At 48.4% G+C, this 18,487-nt stretch overlaps 1 protein-coding gene across 3 annotated transcripts in view; it reads right to left on the bottom strand.

The window, feature by feature from the left end:
* Positions 1–8,447: 8,447 nt before the first annotated feature.
* VWC2L (von Willebrand factor C domain containing 2 like) overlaps positions 8,448–18,487 on the bottom strand; it is a 53,897-nt gene continuing 43,857 nt past the window's right edge. For 2 of the 3 annotated variants that reach the window (XM_074829743.1, XM_074829744.1), the window contains exon 4: positions 8,448–10,606. In XM_074829743.1, coding sequence (XP_074685844.1) covers positions 10,458–10,606 — 149 coding nt within the window. In that variant the 3' untranslated portion in view covers positions 8,448–10,457. The remainder of the gene's footprint in view (positions 10,607–18,487) is intronic. The other variant, XM_074829747.1, reaches the window with a different exon arrangement.

Here is an 18,487-nt window from a genome sequence, read left to right as displayed (position 1 = left end):
TTGTTTCAGTGATAATGAATGGGTTTTGTATATGAACCCATAAAATACAGCTGTTTACCCTGAACACTCAACCTAGTTCTGCACAAGCTAGGGGAAAAGAGCCTGCGGACATATCAATGGCTGAGGGACACCTGTGTCCCACCTTCTTGAGACCTTGGTGCCATTTCTCACAGACCAAAGCTGTGCAGGAGTCCACCTTGGAGCTCTTCCACTCCTCAACCACCAAGGCCAAAGAGCAGCCCGCATATTGAGACCTAGCTTTCCATTTGCTGACAAGACTGCCGGTGAGCTGATGTCTCCAGTCAAGTTTTCAGAAGATAGGTTTGATTTTTCTGCAAAAAAAATTAACTTGTAAAGCATCTGCAGGAGAATTGGTGAAGGCTGGGCCTCTTCTGGAAACTGATGCTTCTTTAGGTCCCTTTTAATTTAAAACTTTATATTAAAATGTTTCCTGCTGGGTCTGTAAAGCACAATCTACATCTGAAAATACAGCTATTCTCCATTTCTGGATTTCCACTTAAAACTGAACAACACAGGCCCACCTTTCATTAAATGATCCACAGAAGAAAAAACCAAAACCGCTGTCTGCCTCTCAAATGTTAATTAATGCTTCCATGCTTCATTAATGAAAAAGACCAAGATGAGAAGTAGGTGAGCAGTAAAGAACCACATATATTTTCCAACAAAACTGTAAGAAGCCTGCACTTGTGTTCTGAGACTGAGAACACAGGGAAATGGGGTAAAAATGATTTGTGACCAGGAGAACGAGGAATTTCCTTGTGTTACATGACTGCATGCTTTTATTAGTTGGATGGTGTACAGTGGGACTATTTCTCTTGGAAATGGCTTTTTGTTAACATTTCATTTTCCTTCCCAAAGTTAGCTCTCACTCACAGTGATATGAAACACAGCTCCCTGCAATTGGCTATCCCCAAACCTTATTAATACCACTTGTTGTTGTAAATGATCTATTTCAGAACAAGGAATAAAGCTCTTGTTTTGCAGGTAAGCAAGCCCTCGCCCTTTATCGCATGGCATTTCCAGAGCAGGGGAAGAATGAAAAATATGTTAACAAAAAATAAAAAGAATAAAACTCATAATATGTTGCATTGATAGCTATATCACTTTTTTACCAGCCGCTTCTCCTTATGAATTTGAGGCTGTGCACTAATTTAATATAACTAAATTGACCCATTTTTTGATGTGATCTATCCTACTGATATTGCATTTCCAGCCGTTGTCACTTTGATATTACACTGTGCATCTGAATAACAGCATCTGGAAAAGTATCAAGTTCACTTTTACCTGCAAAAGACACAGGCTTCCAGGGTCAGAGAAGTGGTGCAGATTAGCCAGCATCGGATTAACGTGCATTTATCACCAGAGATATGAGAAAATAGGAATGAGGGGCATGTTACTCATAGCCGTGGGAATAATTTGCCATGGTGACTGGAACTATTAATATTGGGGCTGGGGAATGGTGAGAGACTCCTGGTGTCACTAGTGCTGGATGTCACATCTTCACATGAGGCAAAGGTTTTCCCCTGTATCTTCTTCAGGAGCAGGTTCTGGTCCAAAATCATGCTTGTTTGAAGGGAGTGTGGCTCAGCTGTTTTTATGTTTCTTTCTTTTCATGTTTTCTAATGTGCTTGGTTTCTCTTTTCTCTTTATTGATAAGAGAAAGGCTGTGACACCTCAAGGTTTCCCTAGGACGAGGCTCCACCACTGTTGCCCACTGATTGCTCCTGCACATGGAGGTAACATAGCAAAGATTTTGCTATGTTCCTACAGGGGTTTTTAAACTATCTCAAAAACTAAGGCCAAATGCCACTTGTTGGGTAATACTAGTTGAAAAGTGTATCTGACGAAATGACAGAACAAGTCTGTGGTGCATGTGGCTTTCTCTAAGTCTTGGAGGTGCAATGGCCCAGGCCTGGCCAATGAAATTTTCCTTGCTGGGGTACCTCCTTCAAAGGATGTGTCACTGGTCAGAAATTCAGACGCATCCACCTAAATTTCTATTTCTACAGTGACCAGCTCCTCAGGATCGTCTCCCAGTCAGCAGCTTCTTATTTCTGCTCTTAACATGGTTTCACAGAAGAAAATTCCTGTATTTCTGCTACAAGGTGTCATGGTCACTAGTAGCATACAAACATTGGGTGAGTTTGGCCTAGGAAATGATAGTTTTGGTTTGTGATCCACTTTCTCAGATCCAGAAGGATAGAGCCCAGGTTGCTGCTAACAATTTTGGTGAGAGGTGGGACTGCAAATGATGCATCAGTCCCCAAGCTCCAGCTGGATGGAGACCAGCCTTGTATCTTCTCAGGAACACCCAAGAGGAACAGGCAGGAAAACCCCATTGTTTCATGGCATTTGTGGTATCTCCACCTCACGGGATTTCTGGTATCACCACAATTCCTGCTCTGTCCGCTACCCCAGGGAGACTCTTTCACCATCAGGGAAATTTTAAGGGTTGCAAAGGGTTGTCTTTCCCTATGTGCCTCCTGCTCCTGTGCCTGAGGCACCCGCGCCTCCTTCCATTTGTTGTTTTGCACACTGCTGACAAAACCAGTGGGATTTAGAGTGTTTTAAGTAAAACCACGACGGCTAAGATATCCCATGGGGCTTCACAGCATGATAACAAACACAGTTTATTTTCCAGGCACGTCTCCATTTGCTTTCTTTTCACGCTGGCAGGGCGAGGAGGGGCAACGCTAGTATTTGTTTAGAAATGCAATTAGCCCAAGTGTGCAGGCCTGCAGCAAGCCAAGAGGATAACCTTGAATCCAGAGAAAGTTAGGGGAAATTTAAAGCCATCTGCAGCTCCAATGGGTCCCCGCGCACCCCTTTCGCTCGCAGTTTCTATTCATGCCGATAAAGTGCCAGAAGATATGCAATACAATGGGAAATTGCTTCTTTGGGTATCGTAGCATCTTGACTTAGAAGTGCTTTAACCTTGGCCTCATGCTTCCTGTGGGGCCTGTTGTCTTTGTTGCAGAAGTACCGACACAAGCCAGGAACGTGTAGGATTTTTCATCCGAGTAAAATTAAAACCCGAAACCTTTACCATCCTCTCGATGCCAGACATGCTCTACCTGCATTAACTTGAGCTTAATGGACTGCAAAACGAGCGTTTCAGCACGTATGGGAGTGGATTATTTGCGGGAGAGCAAGTTCCTCACATTTTTATCTTTTCCCTTTCTCAAAGCTTTTGTCCTTTAAAAAAAAAAAAAATGGAAGTGGCAAATACAGCTAAATTATAGGAACACAGCCTGGCCCTAGGAAATCCAGAAAACTGTTTGAGCAAGGCAGAGGTTGCATCCATCAAGCCAGCTAACTAATGAAAAGAGCAAAATCACCAGTCCCTATCTATTAAACTGAAATGATTTTTATTAACCAAGTACTTGATGGCAGTGTTCAGGATGACGTAAACACTTAAGTTGACACTTTTCAGCAGGCCCGCTGAACACCTCACCCTGACTTTATTGCAACCTCTTCTGAAGTCTTTAAAGATAAGACCCAAGGCTCTGAAAGCCAGAGCCCGCTGCCCCCAGCCACCCCAGCACCTGGCACGCTGGCTGCACAGCTGGTGGTAGGATGCTCTGTCTTTGCAGCCTGCTCCAAGGCTTGGGCTGCAGGCTCCACTCTCATCGTCATGCATCATTCAGAGGGACAACGTAAAGCCTGGAGAGCCCCATTTTTCACCTGCTTCCTTGGACTTTTGCCTTCCAGATTCATGTGATTTTTTCCAAAACTCCCTAGGCTGGGATTTGGCTGTTTCTCCAACCACAGAGCCAAGCCACTGCTGCAATACCTGAAAGGATAATCCCTATGGGTAACCAGATGGGACAGTGGCCCAACGGTTTCTCTTCAAGCTTTCATGGGTTATCACTATAAAGAGAACAGCAGCATAAAACATTGTGTGCTGTAATGACCAAAAATACCTTGACTGCGTCCTTTCTAGTGCCAGATGCCTTACAATCTAAATGAGCATCTTTAATAGTGGCATTAATTATTATTGACATCCTGTTCTGTCCCACTGAAACAAGTCTAATAGCTCAGGCTGGCTCCTTCTCTCTCTCCCTCCTTTCCTCAAATTGACATCTCCTGTATCTGCTGTATCCTGTAGCAGAAAGTCACACGGCAAAGGATCCTTTTATCTGACTGGTTGGGCCACTGAAGTGGAGAGACCACAGGACTCTGCTGAGCCCTGTGCTGGCCAGGTGAGCAGAAAGCACTCTGCATTGCATGGAAGACACACCTCTGCGTGTGCGGACAGGGTCAGGCACGGATACCAGCACCAGGGATGCTGCATGAGCCAAGGACTGGAAAAGTTGTGTTGGGAAGAATGCCCTGAAACTGTCAGATAATGTGTCTTGGTGCTTCTCCACCCACCCTCTTGCCGCCTTCTCTGTAAAGCCCAGTGCCAAGAAAATATCAGCTGGCAGCTCCCAGAGATGCAGATAACTAATTAATTAGTGACCCCAGGGGAACCAGCGTGGTCAGAGGACACGAGCTCCCCAAGAAAGGAGAGGCTTTGTCCATCTCTTGCTGAACAGACATTGATAACACCCAACTGGCTGCCTGCCCAAAAGATGAGGCCATCTGTGTGGATGGGTGCAACCATCACCTGTCCCCTGGTCTCAGCAGGAAGGGCACCAGCTAGCACTGGTGGGGACACTGTCTAGTTCTGTGCCATCCCAAAGGAGCCAGACTTAGCTTTCTTGTTGGATTTTGTCTTTCCTTCCTAGTGCCTAATTATCAGGGCTTGCACATCCTGTGTCCAGACACATGCCATGTCTTGGCAATGGCTTATTCTTCCCTGTCTTGGGCTGGTTATGCACATAAAACACAGTAAGGCCCCAAGTATTTTATACGGCTTCATATGGATCCCTTGGCTACATCAGGGCCTCTGCTGTTTGCTTATGGGATATTGGTGCTGGCCTGACTGCTCTCCATCCACGGACTGTTGTCACGCATGTCCATGGCTACAGGGAATTGCCAAAAGGAGCAAGTCAGTGACTGATGGCAGTTACCTGGGTTAAGACGACACGTTGTAGGGGTTTCTGTGGATCTCAGGTGCCTTTTTCCTCTGTGTGGAGCTGCTGGAAAAAGGTACCAACCATATACTCTGTGCTCCTCTGCTATTTATGAGGATGCCAATCTGTGGCCATGGTGGCTAAAGGGTTTCTGGGGTCAGCTTCTGTCTAGGTGGCTTGGAGGGTGGACCAAGTTCATGGCTGTCCTACAAAATCCTCTCCACTGAGAAGCCCCTTAAAGGGAACTTGGAGGATCTCCATCACCTTAGTATGTGAACTGAAATAGTCATGTTCCCAGAGCGCCTCTGTTGACAAGGAAGTACGTGCCACCATGTCATGTTGGACACTGTCCTATGTTGGGCATATTTGGATGCAAAACTCTCACTGCAGCCCGTGGCACTGGGGTGATGCTGGCTCTCCTGGGAGCACACAGGAAGAATGCAGCTGCATGGGGGCATGAACTGGCATCTTCTGAGAGCAGAGCTCTTTTAGCTACTGAAGTTAGTCATGGTAAAAAGGTATTTTCCCTAAAAAAAATCACTCTGAAAATGTAGGAAGTATGTCTGCAAATATAGATATATACATATGGTATATTAAATATATAGATACAGGCGCTTCCTTTCCATGCACTCCATTCCCTGTGTTCTAAAAACTAAGCTTCCACACCACAAAGGAAGCTGGATTTTTTGATAAATTTTTCATTTTCTATATTGACTTGCTATTGCAAAACCATGTACTTTTGCTATATAAAAGGCATTCATTTGCTATATGTTCACATGGGCCCTCTTTTCCTGTTAATAGCCACCAAAGAGAAACACATTATTGCTCATGCTGTGCTGGAAGCTGTGGATTTGTTCTTTGCCTTTACAGTTGGCAGAGCTGTGGCTGAATAGGGGTTGCTGCAGTGGATCTGGCATCCCTGCTGGCTGGGACAGCCGAGCCAGGGGACAGTCACGTCAGATGGCACTCGACGACTCGTTATGTGCCGCCGAAGCCATTATATGCTGCTGCCTCAGGAGCGCTGGTGCTCGGCATCCCGGTACTGTGTGCTGTCACCTGGCTGGGATAGCAGGATGGAGAGTACCCAAAGTTCAGGTTTTTCCCAGCCTCAGCTTGGTTTTGAGTGTGCCTTGCAGGCTCCTGGGGGAGAACACCACCACCCTGCTGATGCTTCACAGGTAATCCGGAGCTGAGACAGCGCCCCCCCCCCCCCCCCCCCCCCCGGGGTGTGCAGGAAATAATTGCGTAATTATAAAATAATCTTGGGTAATGGCATATTAATGGAGACAGGGAAAAGGTGATGCTCTCGGGATGGGCCTTCCCCCTGCTTGGAGGAGCAGGGAGGCTGTACACAGCTGCTGCACTTTAGGGGGGCAAAAAATGGCATCACATCAAAGTGAAACTTGGGTGTAAAGCACCCCAGGAGGAAGAATTGTCTTTCTGGCTCTGGGCGTAGCTCTTCTGCAAAATTCACTGTTACTTATGCTGAAGGTGTTGCCTCTAAGCTCTCTGACCTGCTCTTTTGCTCCGATTTGTGACCTTTTGGCTCCTTTTTCTATCCACATGTCCTAGGCTGTATCATTCCAAACTCCCCTCGTGCTGTCCTCTACCCCTCATCTTTCTAACCCACCAACTCCACCTTCCCCTACTTTCTGCTCTACCAAGCCCCCTGATCTTCTCTCTACCCCCCCCCAGCATCTTCCCTCACCTTGGTCCACCCTCTCCTCTTCTCCATCTCCTAGAAATATCTCTTGTATTTTCAAGAGTGTCAGCTTGGGAGGACGGGAAGGACAGCGCTTGCGTAGGAGGTTGTGCTCCCCCATCTAATAACATATGTATCGGACACCTTTCCCTTGAGATGGCAGCCTCTGGAAGCCCAAGACGAACCTTTCAACAAGATTAAAGAGATGGTATTAATTGCTATCGATCATGGGTCAACAAATTAAATTGCATCTGCAACTGCATCTCTGAAAGGTCTAAATGAGAAGAGTAGTTAATGGGTCTGGCTGGCCCAGAGCTGTGATTAATTAAAGGGAGAAATGAACTAAAACATTTAAAAAAAAAAAAAGCAGAAAGGAAGGCGATTGAGATGAGGCTGAAACTCTTTGGTTCATAAAAAAAAAAGCGTATCTGGAGAGCGCTCAACAGGATTTCAATTCTGGATCCACCCTGTCTGGCCTGAGACAGGCTCCTGCAAAGCAGAGCCAGTGGCAATGATTTTCGGGGCTAACTGCTCCGAGCAGCCCAGGTGCTGTGGAAACACTGCCCACCCATGACCAGCGACTCTCCCACATAAAACCCCAGAAAAGCTGATCTGTGCCCATCATTCCTCCCTGCGATCCCAGACCTCGCCCCGCTGCTGCCTTGGTGCTCGGGGAGAACCAAGGGATCCATCAGTGGGACCACGTGCCTAACGCTGCTGGATTTGGGGGAATTGGATCCCTTCTACAGTCCAAGCCAGCATCTCCTGGAGACCTCACAGAAACATCTGTGATGGGAGCTGCAGGGCTTCCCCCTCATTTCACCCAAATGCACACTCCAGCTCACTGGGCGTGGTCCTTGGGGCTTCCCCCTGCCATCAGCTTTTTTTTTTTTTTTCAATTTTTTAGACTCAAAGCCCTGAAAGGGTGAAGGGAAAAAAAATGAGTGTCCCTATGTTTCTTAGCAGTCCCACTCACCGTAGACACTGCTCTTCCTGCTCCTGTGCTGCATGGCAGCCAGCTCCGCAGCACCCCAGTGGGAGCTGGGAGTAAAGTACTCCTGGGTGGGAATAAGGGCACTGCTGCGACTCCTTGGGAAATAATGAAGTAGCACAGCATGGAATGGAGATGGTGCTTAATTAATAATGAATAATAATATGTGGCACGTATAGTGCTGTACTTGTTCCAAGCACTGTACAAACATTAACTACAATAATTAAGCTGTAATTAATTAAAGTAACTACTAATCAGTGTAAATAATGATGCATCTGAAGGTACCAAATGGAGTTTGTGAACTGAAAGCAAATTTCCATGTTCAGGAAACGGCATCAAATATAAAATGGCACCAGTAAAAGCAAAACCAGATGGAGGTTAAAGCGAGAGCCTGGGAGTTGTGTCGGTCCACGATGGCTCCCCAGAAGGGAATCCCAGTTTGGCACGTATCTTGTGACAAAGCAAAGCTGATTTACTGCTCAGGAGCTCCCTGGACAACCCATCCCATCCCCAAAGTAGGACTTCCATGGCTATTTCCAGGCTCCAAGCCCAGTCCTCCCAGCCCAGCTACATTACTGCACTCACCAATGCTGCAAAGAGTTGGGGGCTGGAGCAAGGGATGGGATTGGGAATTGGGAGCTTGAGGGGATGATCATCAGCAGAGTAAAATACACCACAAATATGTAATTTGGGGTTTTTTTGCTGGTTCACACACTTTATATTTAACAAAATAATTTTTTAATAATATATTCTTTTACACATCAAATATTGTTTCTAGACCCCCCCATTTTTTTACAGATTTTTTTTTTCTCACTAGTTTCAGGCACACTATTGTTTGAAAATTTTGAAACTGGATAGTCATTGACAGGCAACAGCTTACAAAGAAATGTGGCGATGACTTCTTTAATGGTACCGGTTCAACTTGCAGGAAGCCAATGCTCAGCCAAAGTATGGCCATCACTGTGCTAGTGCTCCTCCTACCCCCTGCCCTCTGGTAAAACGCAAAAATGGGGAAGAAATAAAAGTATAAAGGCAACAGTGTGCATAAACTGAGACCGACTGTGCTGATCCGCTTTGGTGGAGGATGCTGCAAGGAGGATTTGCTGCCGTCGCTGTTAAGAGCAGGTGCTGGACTGAAGTCTGAGCGAAGTAAGCACCATCACCCATGGTCATGGCCATGACCAAAAATCAGCAAACCAAAGGTGGACAGTGATGGGAACATCTCCTGCGCTCACCTGGGCAGGGCAGAGCAGGGAAATGACATGGGTGGCTTTTCTCTCACAGTATCACTCGGAAGCTGCAGCCTGAGAAAGCAAGAGGTGGTGGTGCCAAAAAGCCCGAAGGGGACCCTCTGCTGCTGGCGGGGACTGCAGGGACCTCTCCTCCTGGCAGGCAGGCACGTAGCCTGCTTTCTAGAGAGACCCTTCACCAGGAGCCGATTCCCATGGACGCGGCCAGCCCGTCCCCAGCCCCCCGTGCCCCCTGGCTTGCTTCATCCCCAGCAGTAGGGATGCCCCTGGGACTGGGGGAGAGCCAGGGCAGCTCCCTCATGCTGCTGCAAAGGGTCTCACCCACCAGCTGAGCCAGTTTAGTGCTGGCACAGCGATGGGACATTTCTGGAAACTTCCCTAAGGGCGACGGGCAGAGCCGGTGGGGGATCAGATATTTTAATTCTGACTCGTGGTGGCCGAGTCTTGCTGTTGCTGAAGTCAATGAACCCGTGCCCTTGGCTCCAGCCAGAGCAGCCTCAGCACCGGCAAAACAGGGCTGGGGCTCAGCCCAGGAGCTGGCGGAGCTGGGGCGCAGGTGGGACCCTCCTCCCGCTGCTCTGCCGCCAATGCCCCAGCCAGGCATCACACAGAGACAACCCAGGGAAGACATTGCTTTCTCGGTGCCTTTCCAGGGCTTTTGGCTCGCTGCCCCTGCCTGCCCGCGCAGCCGGTATTGGCTCGTGCTCCGATCAAGGTCACGGTGACTGTGTAGGTGTCTTCGACTTTATTGTCCCCACTCAGTGGAGAAAGTGTAACACAGATACAGCTTGTCTCTTGGCTGTCTGGTTGCATACCTGTGCATCTACCTTGGTCCTTCTGCAGGTTACATTCCAGTTGGGGGGAGGGGGGGGTTAACCCCTTCCTCCCCTTTTAATTGTTACCGCCCTCCTGTCCTTAGCGGGCCCCCCTTATAGACACGATAAAAATGATCCATCACTTCACTCATAGCTGTATTGCCCCGATAACCCCAGCTTAGGAAGAGGCTTAAAAAAAAAAATTAAAAATCACAATAGCAAAAAAACCTTAAATAAATAAACGTGAAAAACCCCGCAATCCACATCGTAGAAAGTGAGAGCGGTGAATCGATTGGCATCTTGGAGGTGGCACCAGTCCAAGAACTTGCGTGGGCCGGTTTTCTTTTTTCCTCCCCAAATCTGCTCACCGCCTCCCTATCAAGCACTGATAATTACAAAAGCAGAGTAGATACCTAGATACTGGATACATAATGTGTAAAGTGAGAGAAGAGCAGGAGAGTGGGGAGAGGGAGACCCTTCCCCATGAGTAAAATCTCTGCTTGTGTGAAACCCTCACAGGTTTTGCTGGTGACCCCGTTGCAGCTGGCGGGAGGTCGGACGCGTGTGCAGCGTCGAAGCCGTTCCTTCGTCATTGTCATCATTGTCATCATCATCAGTGGCTGGTTTGGCCGGCGGTGCCGCTGGCGGGGGGTTTTGCCGCTACAGAGCCTGCTTGCCCTGGCACTCGCGCTTGGAGCACTGCGCCGGCTTCCACCAGTCCCCGTTGTGGCAGTGGCAGATGTTACAGTCGTCCACCTTCACTTCAATGCCGGCGGGAATTATCGTGGTTCCTGCAAAGCAGTTTGGGCCTGCAAAAACACAGAGCAATAATAGAAATAAATACTTCTTTTGGTTTTAAGTTGGGTGTAGCAACTTTGCTAGAAGCACCTGGGAGCAGGCAGGTGCTCAGCCCCAGCCCCTTGCTGTGCTCTGGACGCAACGTCACTGCTGCCGAAATCAGCAGCAATACTCCCAGCCTTCTCAGTGCCAAGCCTTTGCCCCGCACTGATCACTTGTATTATTTTTTTGGCTGCCCTCAGGGACTGAAGGAAAAAAAAGGCACTGAAACTTTCCTTCTCCTGTTTCTGTACCCAACCTCTAGTACAAATAGCATTGGATGCCCCATCGATGTTCCCAGCTTTTTCTACTCAGTTGCCCACTAATTTAGTATCTCATTCTCCTAAAATTTGGCTGCAAGATGGACAAGACCACAAGGACAAGCATTAGGACACAGCCCAGCCTTCACTGCTTTAGCCCAGTAAGCCTGCACTGGGCTGCAGGGACTGGAGCCAATTCATCCCCCAGGACCATGGCAGCCGTGCCCGAATGCCCAGTAACCTCAGGGACACCCACCAGCTCGGGGCTATTAATCATAAATGATTTATAGCATCAAATTAACAAAAATAATTCATGTCACAAATAAGCTTTCTGATAAAATCTGTTTTTTTCTCAAGGGCAATTCCTTTAACCTGCTTATTATTGGTAATTTTTTTGTCTTCTCTATTACACAATATCAAAGCTGAGCAGCAAAGCAGCAAGGACCTTACTTTCCTCCTTCTCGTAAGAGCCCTACGAATACCCATTGCCCCACTGTCTCTTTGCAAACCCTCTTCTCCTCTCGCTCCTGCATCAGTTAGTGCCGGGAATTAATGTCAGAGACAGCAGCACAGGGAAAAAAAATTGAGGCGGTCGCATTCGTGGCATCAGGGAAGCATGAAGACATTTGAAAAGTGTCTCATGACTTGAGTGCTGCTCTGAAATGTCACCCCTTGGCTGGCCACCGGCTTTAATCTATGCCTCCGGTGCACGAGGTGCATTCAAAAGATGACAGTGTGTACAGACACGAAATTACAGACAAGTTGTTAGTGTTTAAAATAAGGCTTAAGACTGTTTGAAAGGGAAAATAGGGTCCCTACGGGGCCAGAAACAGGCTGAGCTGTAGCCAACCCAGTGCTGGGGTCTCATGTTTTATAGTCTCAGGGAAATTAATTTCATCTCCCTGATTTATTAGTGCCCTGTCTTTATTAAGATGCTCCTCAGGACCTTATGTTTAAGCTCAGCAGGCCACGAGTCTGACAGGGCTGAGCTTAACCAGACGTAGGCAATTCAGGTTGCTGCCAAGCCAAACGGTGCCTGAACGTTGTTTGTGTTGAAGTGACCTCCTGCCTTTATTAAAGGCCTCTTCAACTGCAGCTCTAAAGCAACTTTTCACATCCATCTTAATGAAGCCACAACAGAATGGCCTGAGAAAATTGCCTCTGATCACTCCTGTACCAGAATTTAGGGTGCCTGGGTGTACCCCAGGGCTACTGCTTCCTTCCATGGGCAGGACCTGTGAAGGCAGGCTGTGGCACCGGGAAGGTCTGTGTCTCTCCATGAAATGGGGATGATGCCTCCTCCTTTGCTTGGCCAGCACGTGCACCTGTCAGGATGCCAGGAAGAAGCAGGCTTTTGCTCCAAGTGAGGAAATTCAACACCACTTGTTGAGCTAGTGGTCAGGCTACACTGATCTGCTGGCAGTGAGGAGCAGTCCACTGCCTGTGGGGAAGTTTTAAGTCTGCTTTCAGCTGGGCCTTGGGCTGGACAACCTCCAAAGGTCCCCTTCAACCTCAGTCATTCCATAGTGCAAAGAACTTCAAAGCCAGGAGTTACCAGCCAAGGACATGCAGGGATACAGAAAAGCCAAACTCCATGTCTGCACACATATACTCTACATGTGCTTTTCTTTACATGCATGTGCTTGAAAAAGTCATGACCTGTTTTGATCATGAGCTGAAGATTTCCAAAGTTGGCATGTCTCTGGAAGACACGATCCTGGTTGGAAAGGCTGTCACCCCAACTGCGGTATTTGTCTGGCAACCCACTGAAGTCACTTCTTCCCATGGCTTTTGGGTCCCTGGGCTGGCTGTGCTGCTGCCTGTGCTCCTCATCACAGATTTTAATTCTCTGCTTCATCAAGTCTGGTGAGTGTTGTTCTGTTATGTCATCTAGTGTGGGCTTTGCCAACAGGTCAGCTCATTCGCTGCCGTTAAATGTCCGGGGTTCAAATGCAATGAAAATGCCAATAGTTGTAGTTAGCCGTATTTAAAGTTGAAGTAAGCACCTGTCCCTCTTTAATAGGATGCTCTGATTGCCTGCTGATGTCGCAGTCACCCAGGATGGGCAGCCTCCACACAACAGCCTGCTCCGCGCTCCCAGAGAAAAAAACCCTTTTCATTAAAATTTAAAGAAAAAGCTTCCTCTGGAGATTAGGGTGACAAGGAAAGGGGAAGATTGTTTTCTCTCTTGTTGCCCTGCAGCTGCCTGTTAATCATCTCATTTGAGAAGCCAATACTGCCTCGACACCCACACACGTCTCCAGACACAGCCTTCTTTGGGTGCTGAGCGACAGCAGATTTATAGCACTGCTGGCCCACTCAACACAGCTGAAAACGCGGGAGGCCAGTGGTGATGGGAGCCAGCGTGTTTTCAGACTCACAGGTGGGCCAACCTTCACCGCCTGGCTGGGATTCGGGGACCCTGCGCCCCTGTCACAGTGTTTTGGCTCAAATGCCACAGGGGCAGAGCACGTCTCGGGGTCACGGTCAGCTGAGGGTGAGCGGGTTGGGACTAGCTGATGGGTACTGCAAACGGGAGAAAAAAGTTTATTTTTCCTTGCATCCTGCTTATCTGTCTATCCCATGGCTGCTCCATCATGGCCACAACTGCCCTTCCTCTTCCTCTCAGGAGTCCCAGGTCCCTTCTCCCTCTTGAGCTTCCCCTGGGGGGTCATTTGGAAAGAAGGTAATCATTAAACACCTCTCATTAACGTCCCTATCCCAGAGCCCAGAAGCAGAAAGCAGACACCACAATGAAAAGAGGGGTGGACGTACTAAAAGCATGACCCATGGCTTTGAGGTACCCGGCAGAGAGGGGATCACTCATTTTGGGGCCAGCACCACAGCAGCAGCGTCCCTGCCCTAGCCAAGGACATAGAGCAGCTCTGCAAAATAGTAATTAAACACTAATAATCTGCCCCTCTGATCTCTGGCATCTATCGAGCCAGGAAGGACCTGGCAAGCGCCTCCATGACTAACGGAAAATCCTTGGGATGCTGCCATCCCCCCTACAAAGAGGCTGGGTGAAGGGAAGAAGAAAAATTATGGGTATTTTGGATAAATTGTAGGGACTGAAGGCTGAGAGGAACATCAGGGGACAGCCAAACCAGCCCTTGCTGAAGCAACACTGAGCATCCCTGGCTGGCTGGCTAAACACCACCTGAGCACACCTAAGGAAGGAGCTGTATTCAGAGGCTTAACCAAGGGAAAAATTACAGAAAGTGGGTTTGTTTTCCTTTTTCTTAGCAAAATGGATGAAAATCTGGCTTTGGGCTCTGCTGACACCTGCCCTCTCATGTGATGTTTTGCTGCCATTTCAGGACATCCATCTCTTCTGTCAGACCTTAATACTTTTAATTTAGGCCAACACTACCACTGCTCTGCACCCTTTTTTCCCCAGCACTCTCTCAGAATAGTCACCTCTGCATTGCCAGAGTGAAATGTTTTCTTTTGTACACCACAGCAAGCTGGATGGAGCATTTTTGCATCCTCTCTCCCCTCGCTTCTAGCCTCACCCCTATAGAAATATGGATTTCTAACGGAAGGCAAAATTTCCACACTCCATTTGTGATAATTCAACTTAAATTCCCACCGCCTGAAATCCAATTTTCCAGCATAACTGCTATCAGCCAGCCCCCCCTTTTTTTTTCCTATCTAAACTTCTTCGACCTTCATATTGTAAAAGTGAATCCTGTTTGTCCAAAATGGGATGCAGTGAGCATAGCACCTGCAGCTGAGGCACGAGAAAGATACACTTGGAGAGGGACGCTGCTGAAATTTAGTGGAAAATATGCCCCAGACAAGTGGCATTTTCTATGCAATGGCACAGCTACTGGGGAGTTTTCCAGTGACCTTGGCTTTTTATAGAGCCAACGGCTAATGCACTGCTGGAGATAACATCCAGCACCTGGGGATGCTGTGTGGCTTTGCGATGCGCCTTAGAGGAGCTGCAGCCCTTAAAGCCACAACTGGATCCCACAGCAAGAAACCAAGTCCTTTTTTTTTGCTCTGCAGCAGAGCTAACCAGACTCCTTTAATTTCTCTAATATTTTTTTCCCCTCCCTTAGATCAGCCTCCCAACGTTTCAGAAGCTCAGTGCCCCAACACCATGCTGCTGGGGACTGTCCTGATCTTTCCCACCGTGGCTTTGTGCTGCTTAGAGGAGCAGGCTGAGACCAGGATCTGCCAAACTGATGTAAAAAATCACAAAGAATGAGACAGAACAGCACAGAAATGTGCGGGTTTTTTATTATTATTCAAAGGAAGACGCTGCTCAGAAATATCTGATGACATGTCAAGCACATCAAGAAAGTTACTTATGATAATAGCAGTAGGAACAAGAAGCTGCTTTGGGCAAGGGCTGTCGGGCTGTCGTCCTGGTCTTTGTAAAAGCATCTTAAACCATGACTGCGATGAAAACAGGACAGTGATCACCCTCATTTCCTTGCTCTGGGAGACTGATGGGAGAAGTTCGCTGCTCCCACAGACAATGTAATCGTGAGATTTGCTTGCTTAACATAGTTAATACTCATAAAAGACCACAGCACTCCAGGCTGTTTGCTAGAACAACTGCGAAGGTTTTTATGGAGATATATTAGGGACATTCAGATGCTGTTTTGATGGGAGAGATGTAGAAAAATCATGTATGGGGTTTTTTTGGGAGGAGTGATGGCAAATTCTGCAACTGCACCCACAAGAGCAGATACCTGGGTGACGACCCACGTTGTGCTGCTGACCTGCACCCCTGGTATGTCTAATCCCATGCGCGGGCATTAATACACACCTGCTACATCATGCAATGCTACCCAAGGGTGTGAGATAAAGTCCTCTCGGGACTCTGTGGCACAGTGGTGCTTTAAAGAAACTCAAAATCCCCCCAATTCAAAATCAGAAGTTCCCTTTCATGCTGGAAAAAACTCACAGCCCAAACGCAGGAGGAAAACATGTGAATTCAAGAGCACCCTGCATGGATGCCGAGTTAAAGATGGAAATAGCAGGAGCGTGGGGTTTGATGCTCCCCAATGTCACGAGCATACAGTGTCACGCCGATGCTCTGGAGTCACTAGGTGCTGAACACCAGCCCAGCCTTGGGGGGCTGCAGGCTGCAGACTGATCCCAGTTGTTTCTTGGGTGGGTTTTACTGAACTCAAGGGCTTTGCCCATGGCTTACAGGAGCTCTGAATTTAGCTTCGTGTGTGCAAAGAAGCAATAAAAGGAAATCAAATGTTAAGCACCACAAGCAAGCACGAATGACTTCAGGCCAACCGTGATATTCAGATTTGCCGTGAATAGCATCTTGTGTCAAGTAAAGCTCATCACCTTCACTGGAACTTCTCATGGTACAACATCATATTTCAGCAAGGAGTGGTATTTTCCTCTTAGTTAAGTATCTTCCGATGATAATCCTATGTCTCCTGCCACTCCTTTAAGAGCCTCCCCATCCCTTTAGGAAATATTAAGGCTGACTCCAGGAGAATTTAGGTTATTTAGTCAATGGAAAACTTCAAGGAGAGAGGTGCTGATGGTTTCGCTTATCTACCTCGCACTGGTAGTTTAGATAGCCGTTAAATAGCAACTCAATCCAGCCATCCCTCAGGCTCCCACGTGATGTGCCCCACAACTGAAATTGCAAGGGATAACCAGAAAATGGTGTTCCCAACAGTGTTTAGGAATGGATACAGCCTGAAAACATCCCCATGGACACTCATTTAGCTGAATGAGTCTTGATGACTTTGCTTCTGGAGCTCGACCCCGAATGCAACAGGGCGTGGGAACTTACTGCTGGCAATCTGCGTTGAACTGGGGGAGCCATTTCTAGTGAATGTGGCCAAGTGTCTTCTCAGTGGGAGGGTGGATTTTTCTTTGCATGTCTCCACAAAGCAGGCATCTCATAGTCTTCACCATGACCATCCCATACCACAAGCCATGAGATCTCTAGTGACAGCGTCCAGCACGCCCAGCATTGCTTGGCTGAAACAACCACTTGCAAAGCAATCACCAGGTGAGGATTACACCTCGAAACCTGCACAAGGATGCTCGTGGACAACTCCCCAACAAAGAGGCAAACACAGCAGAAATACAAATGATCCCCAGGCTCTGGCACAGAAGGCAGAAATCGATGGCTGCCCGCACCTTGCAGCTTTTTCCATGTCCAGGCTGAACTCTGCACTCAGCGGGGGAAGAAAAAACAGCATTTCTGGAGGTTAACAGCTCCTCTCTGCTGATCCTGCGGGATCTTTTCAAATGTTCCTCCAGCTCTGTCAATGCTATTTATGTGATCACTTCAGATTGCAGGAAAAGAGCTCAATTTGTGGCTTTAATTAACGAGTCAAGGCGGGAAGGAGTCTTGTTTTCGCTGCCTGGTACCAAGACTGCCTGCCCCGCTCTCCCCGGGAGAAGGAGAAGGCGGCGGGTGAAGCCAGAGGTGAGACATAAAGAAGTCAGCCACTGATGCTGAGCTTTGCCTTATTGAAAATTAAATTTGGCGATGCTCTGTGGGTGGGGGGAGGGGGTGGGGCTGAAAACCCCACCAAAAGATAACAACCTTTTTTGTGTTAGAAAGAGGCCGAAGCTGAAGCTTCTGCTTCAAAACATGGTTGAAGCCTGAGCGTGCATTGGAAACGGGGCTGCTGTGACCGTGGCATGTGGGTGGGTGAGTTTACACCCTGCTAACACCCAGCTCTGATCCCTGGTCTGTGGCTAGTTGCTTCTTGGTGGTGGCAGGAGAGAGGGGAGTGCAATGCAGCTCTGCCTCCTCCCTGCTCCTGGAGGTGATGTCCATGTGCCCCAGGCGATGGAGGACACAGCTCTTTGCAGATTAGAGGACATCTATTCATCCCACATGTTCCCAATACATACACTAGGTGAAAATATCCAGCCTGGACTCCCCTATAGCCCAAGTCCATCCCCACCCAACTTGCACAAAAGCTCCTGCAGGGCTGGAAAGGGGACCGGTGCAGGTCAGCGTCCCCATCCAGATCACCACCAAGACTCTGAAAGCCCCCTTCCAGCCCACTCACCTTCTCCAGCACCAGACAAGCTCTCATAAACTGCCTGCACCCAAATGTGGAGTCTGCATCAGCACCTCAGCCACCACCCCAATAAAGTCTGGATGCTGCTACGTCTCTGGGAGAGACCACGAGTCGAGTCTCCCAAACTGCGCCAGCCCCAGCGCCGCAAATTAAAAATCCTTCCAGCAGGCAGGCGGGGGATGCTGGAGGTGTCAGTCCTCACCGCCCTAAGCAAAACACTTTGCAGAGCCATCTGCCACCCCAAATGCTAATCGGCTGCACATCGCAGCTTGGAAGCGCTGTGCGCTGGAGCACGTCAATGTTTTCAGCGTGGGTAGGTGAAAGTTGGTCACCAGCACAAACAAGCCATCGTCTGCTAATCCCCCCCCTCATGCCGCCGCAGACCTGTTGGATGGCAATCGCGTCCCGCAGATATAAGGAAGCCCTCCAGGCGTGGCAGCTGCCAGAAATGTGGCATCTCCATCTGGCAGGTGAGGGGGCTCCGTCTTGTGGCGAGGCAGGCAGTGAATGGAGGGGGGGGGGGGGGTGGGGAGGCAAAAGAAGCGCTGCTTTTTTTGGCAAC

Source organism: Strix aluco, chromosome 6 (assembly GCF_031877795.1).
Source record: "Strix aluco isolate bStrAlu1 chromosome 6, bStrAlu1.hap1, whole genome shotgun sequence".
Lineage (NCBI taxonomy): Eukaryota > Metazoa > Chordata > Aves > Strigiformes > Strigidae > Strix > Strix aluco.
This window is presented reverse-complemented; position numbering and strand designations above follow the sequence as displayed.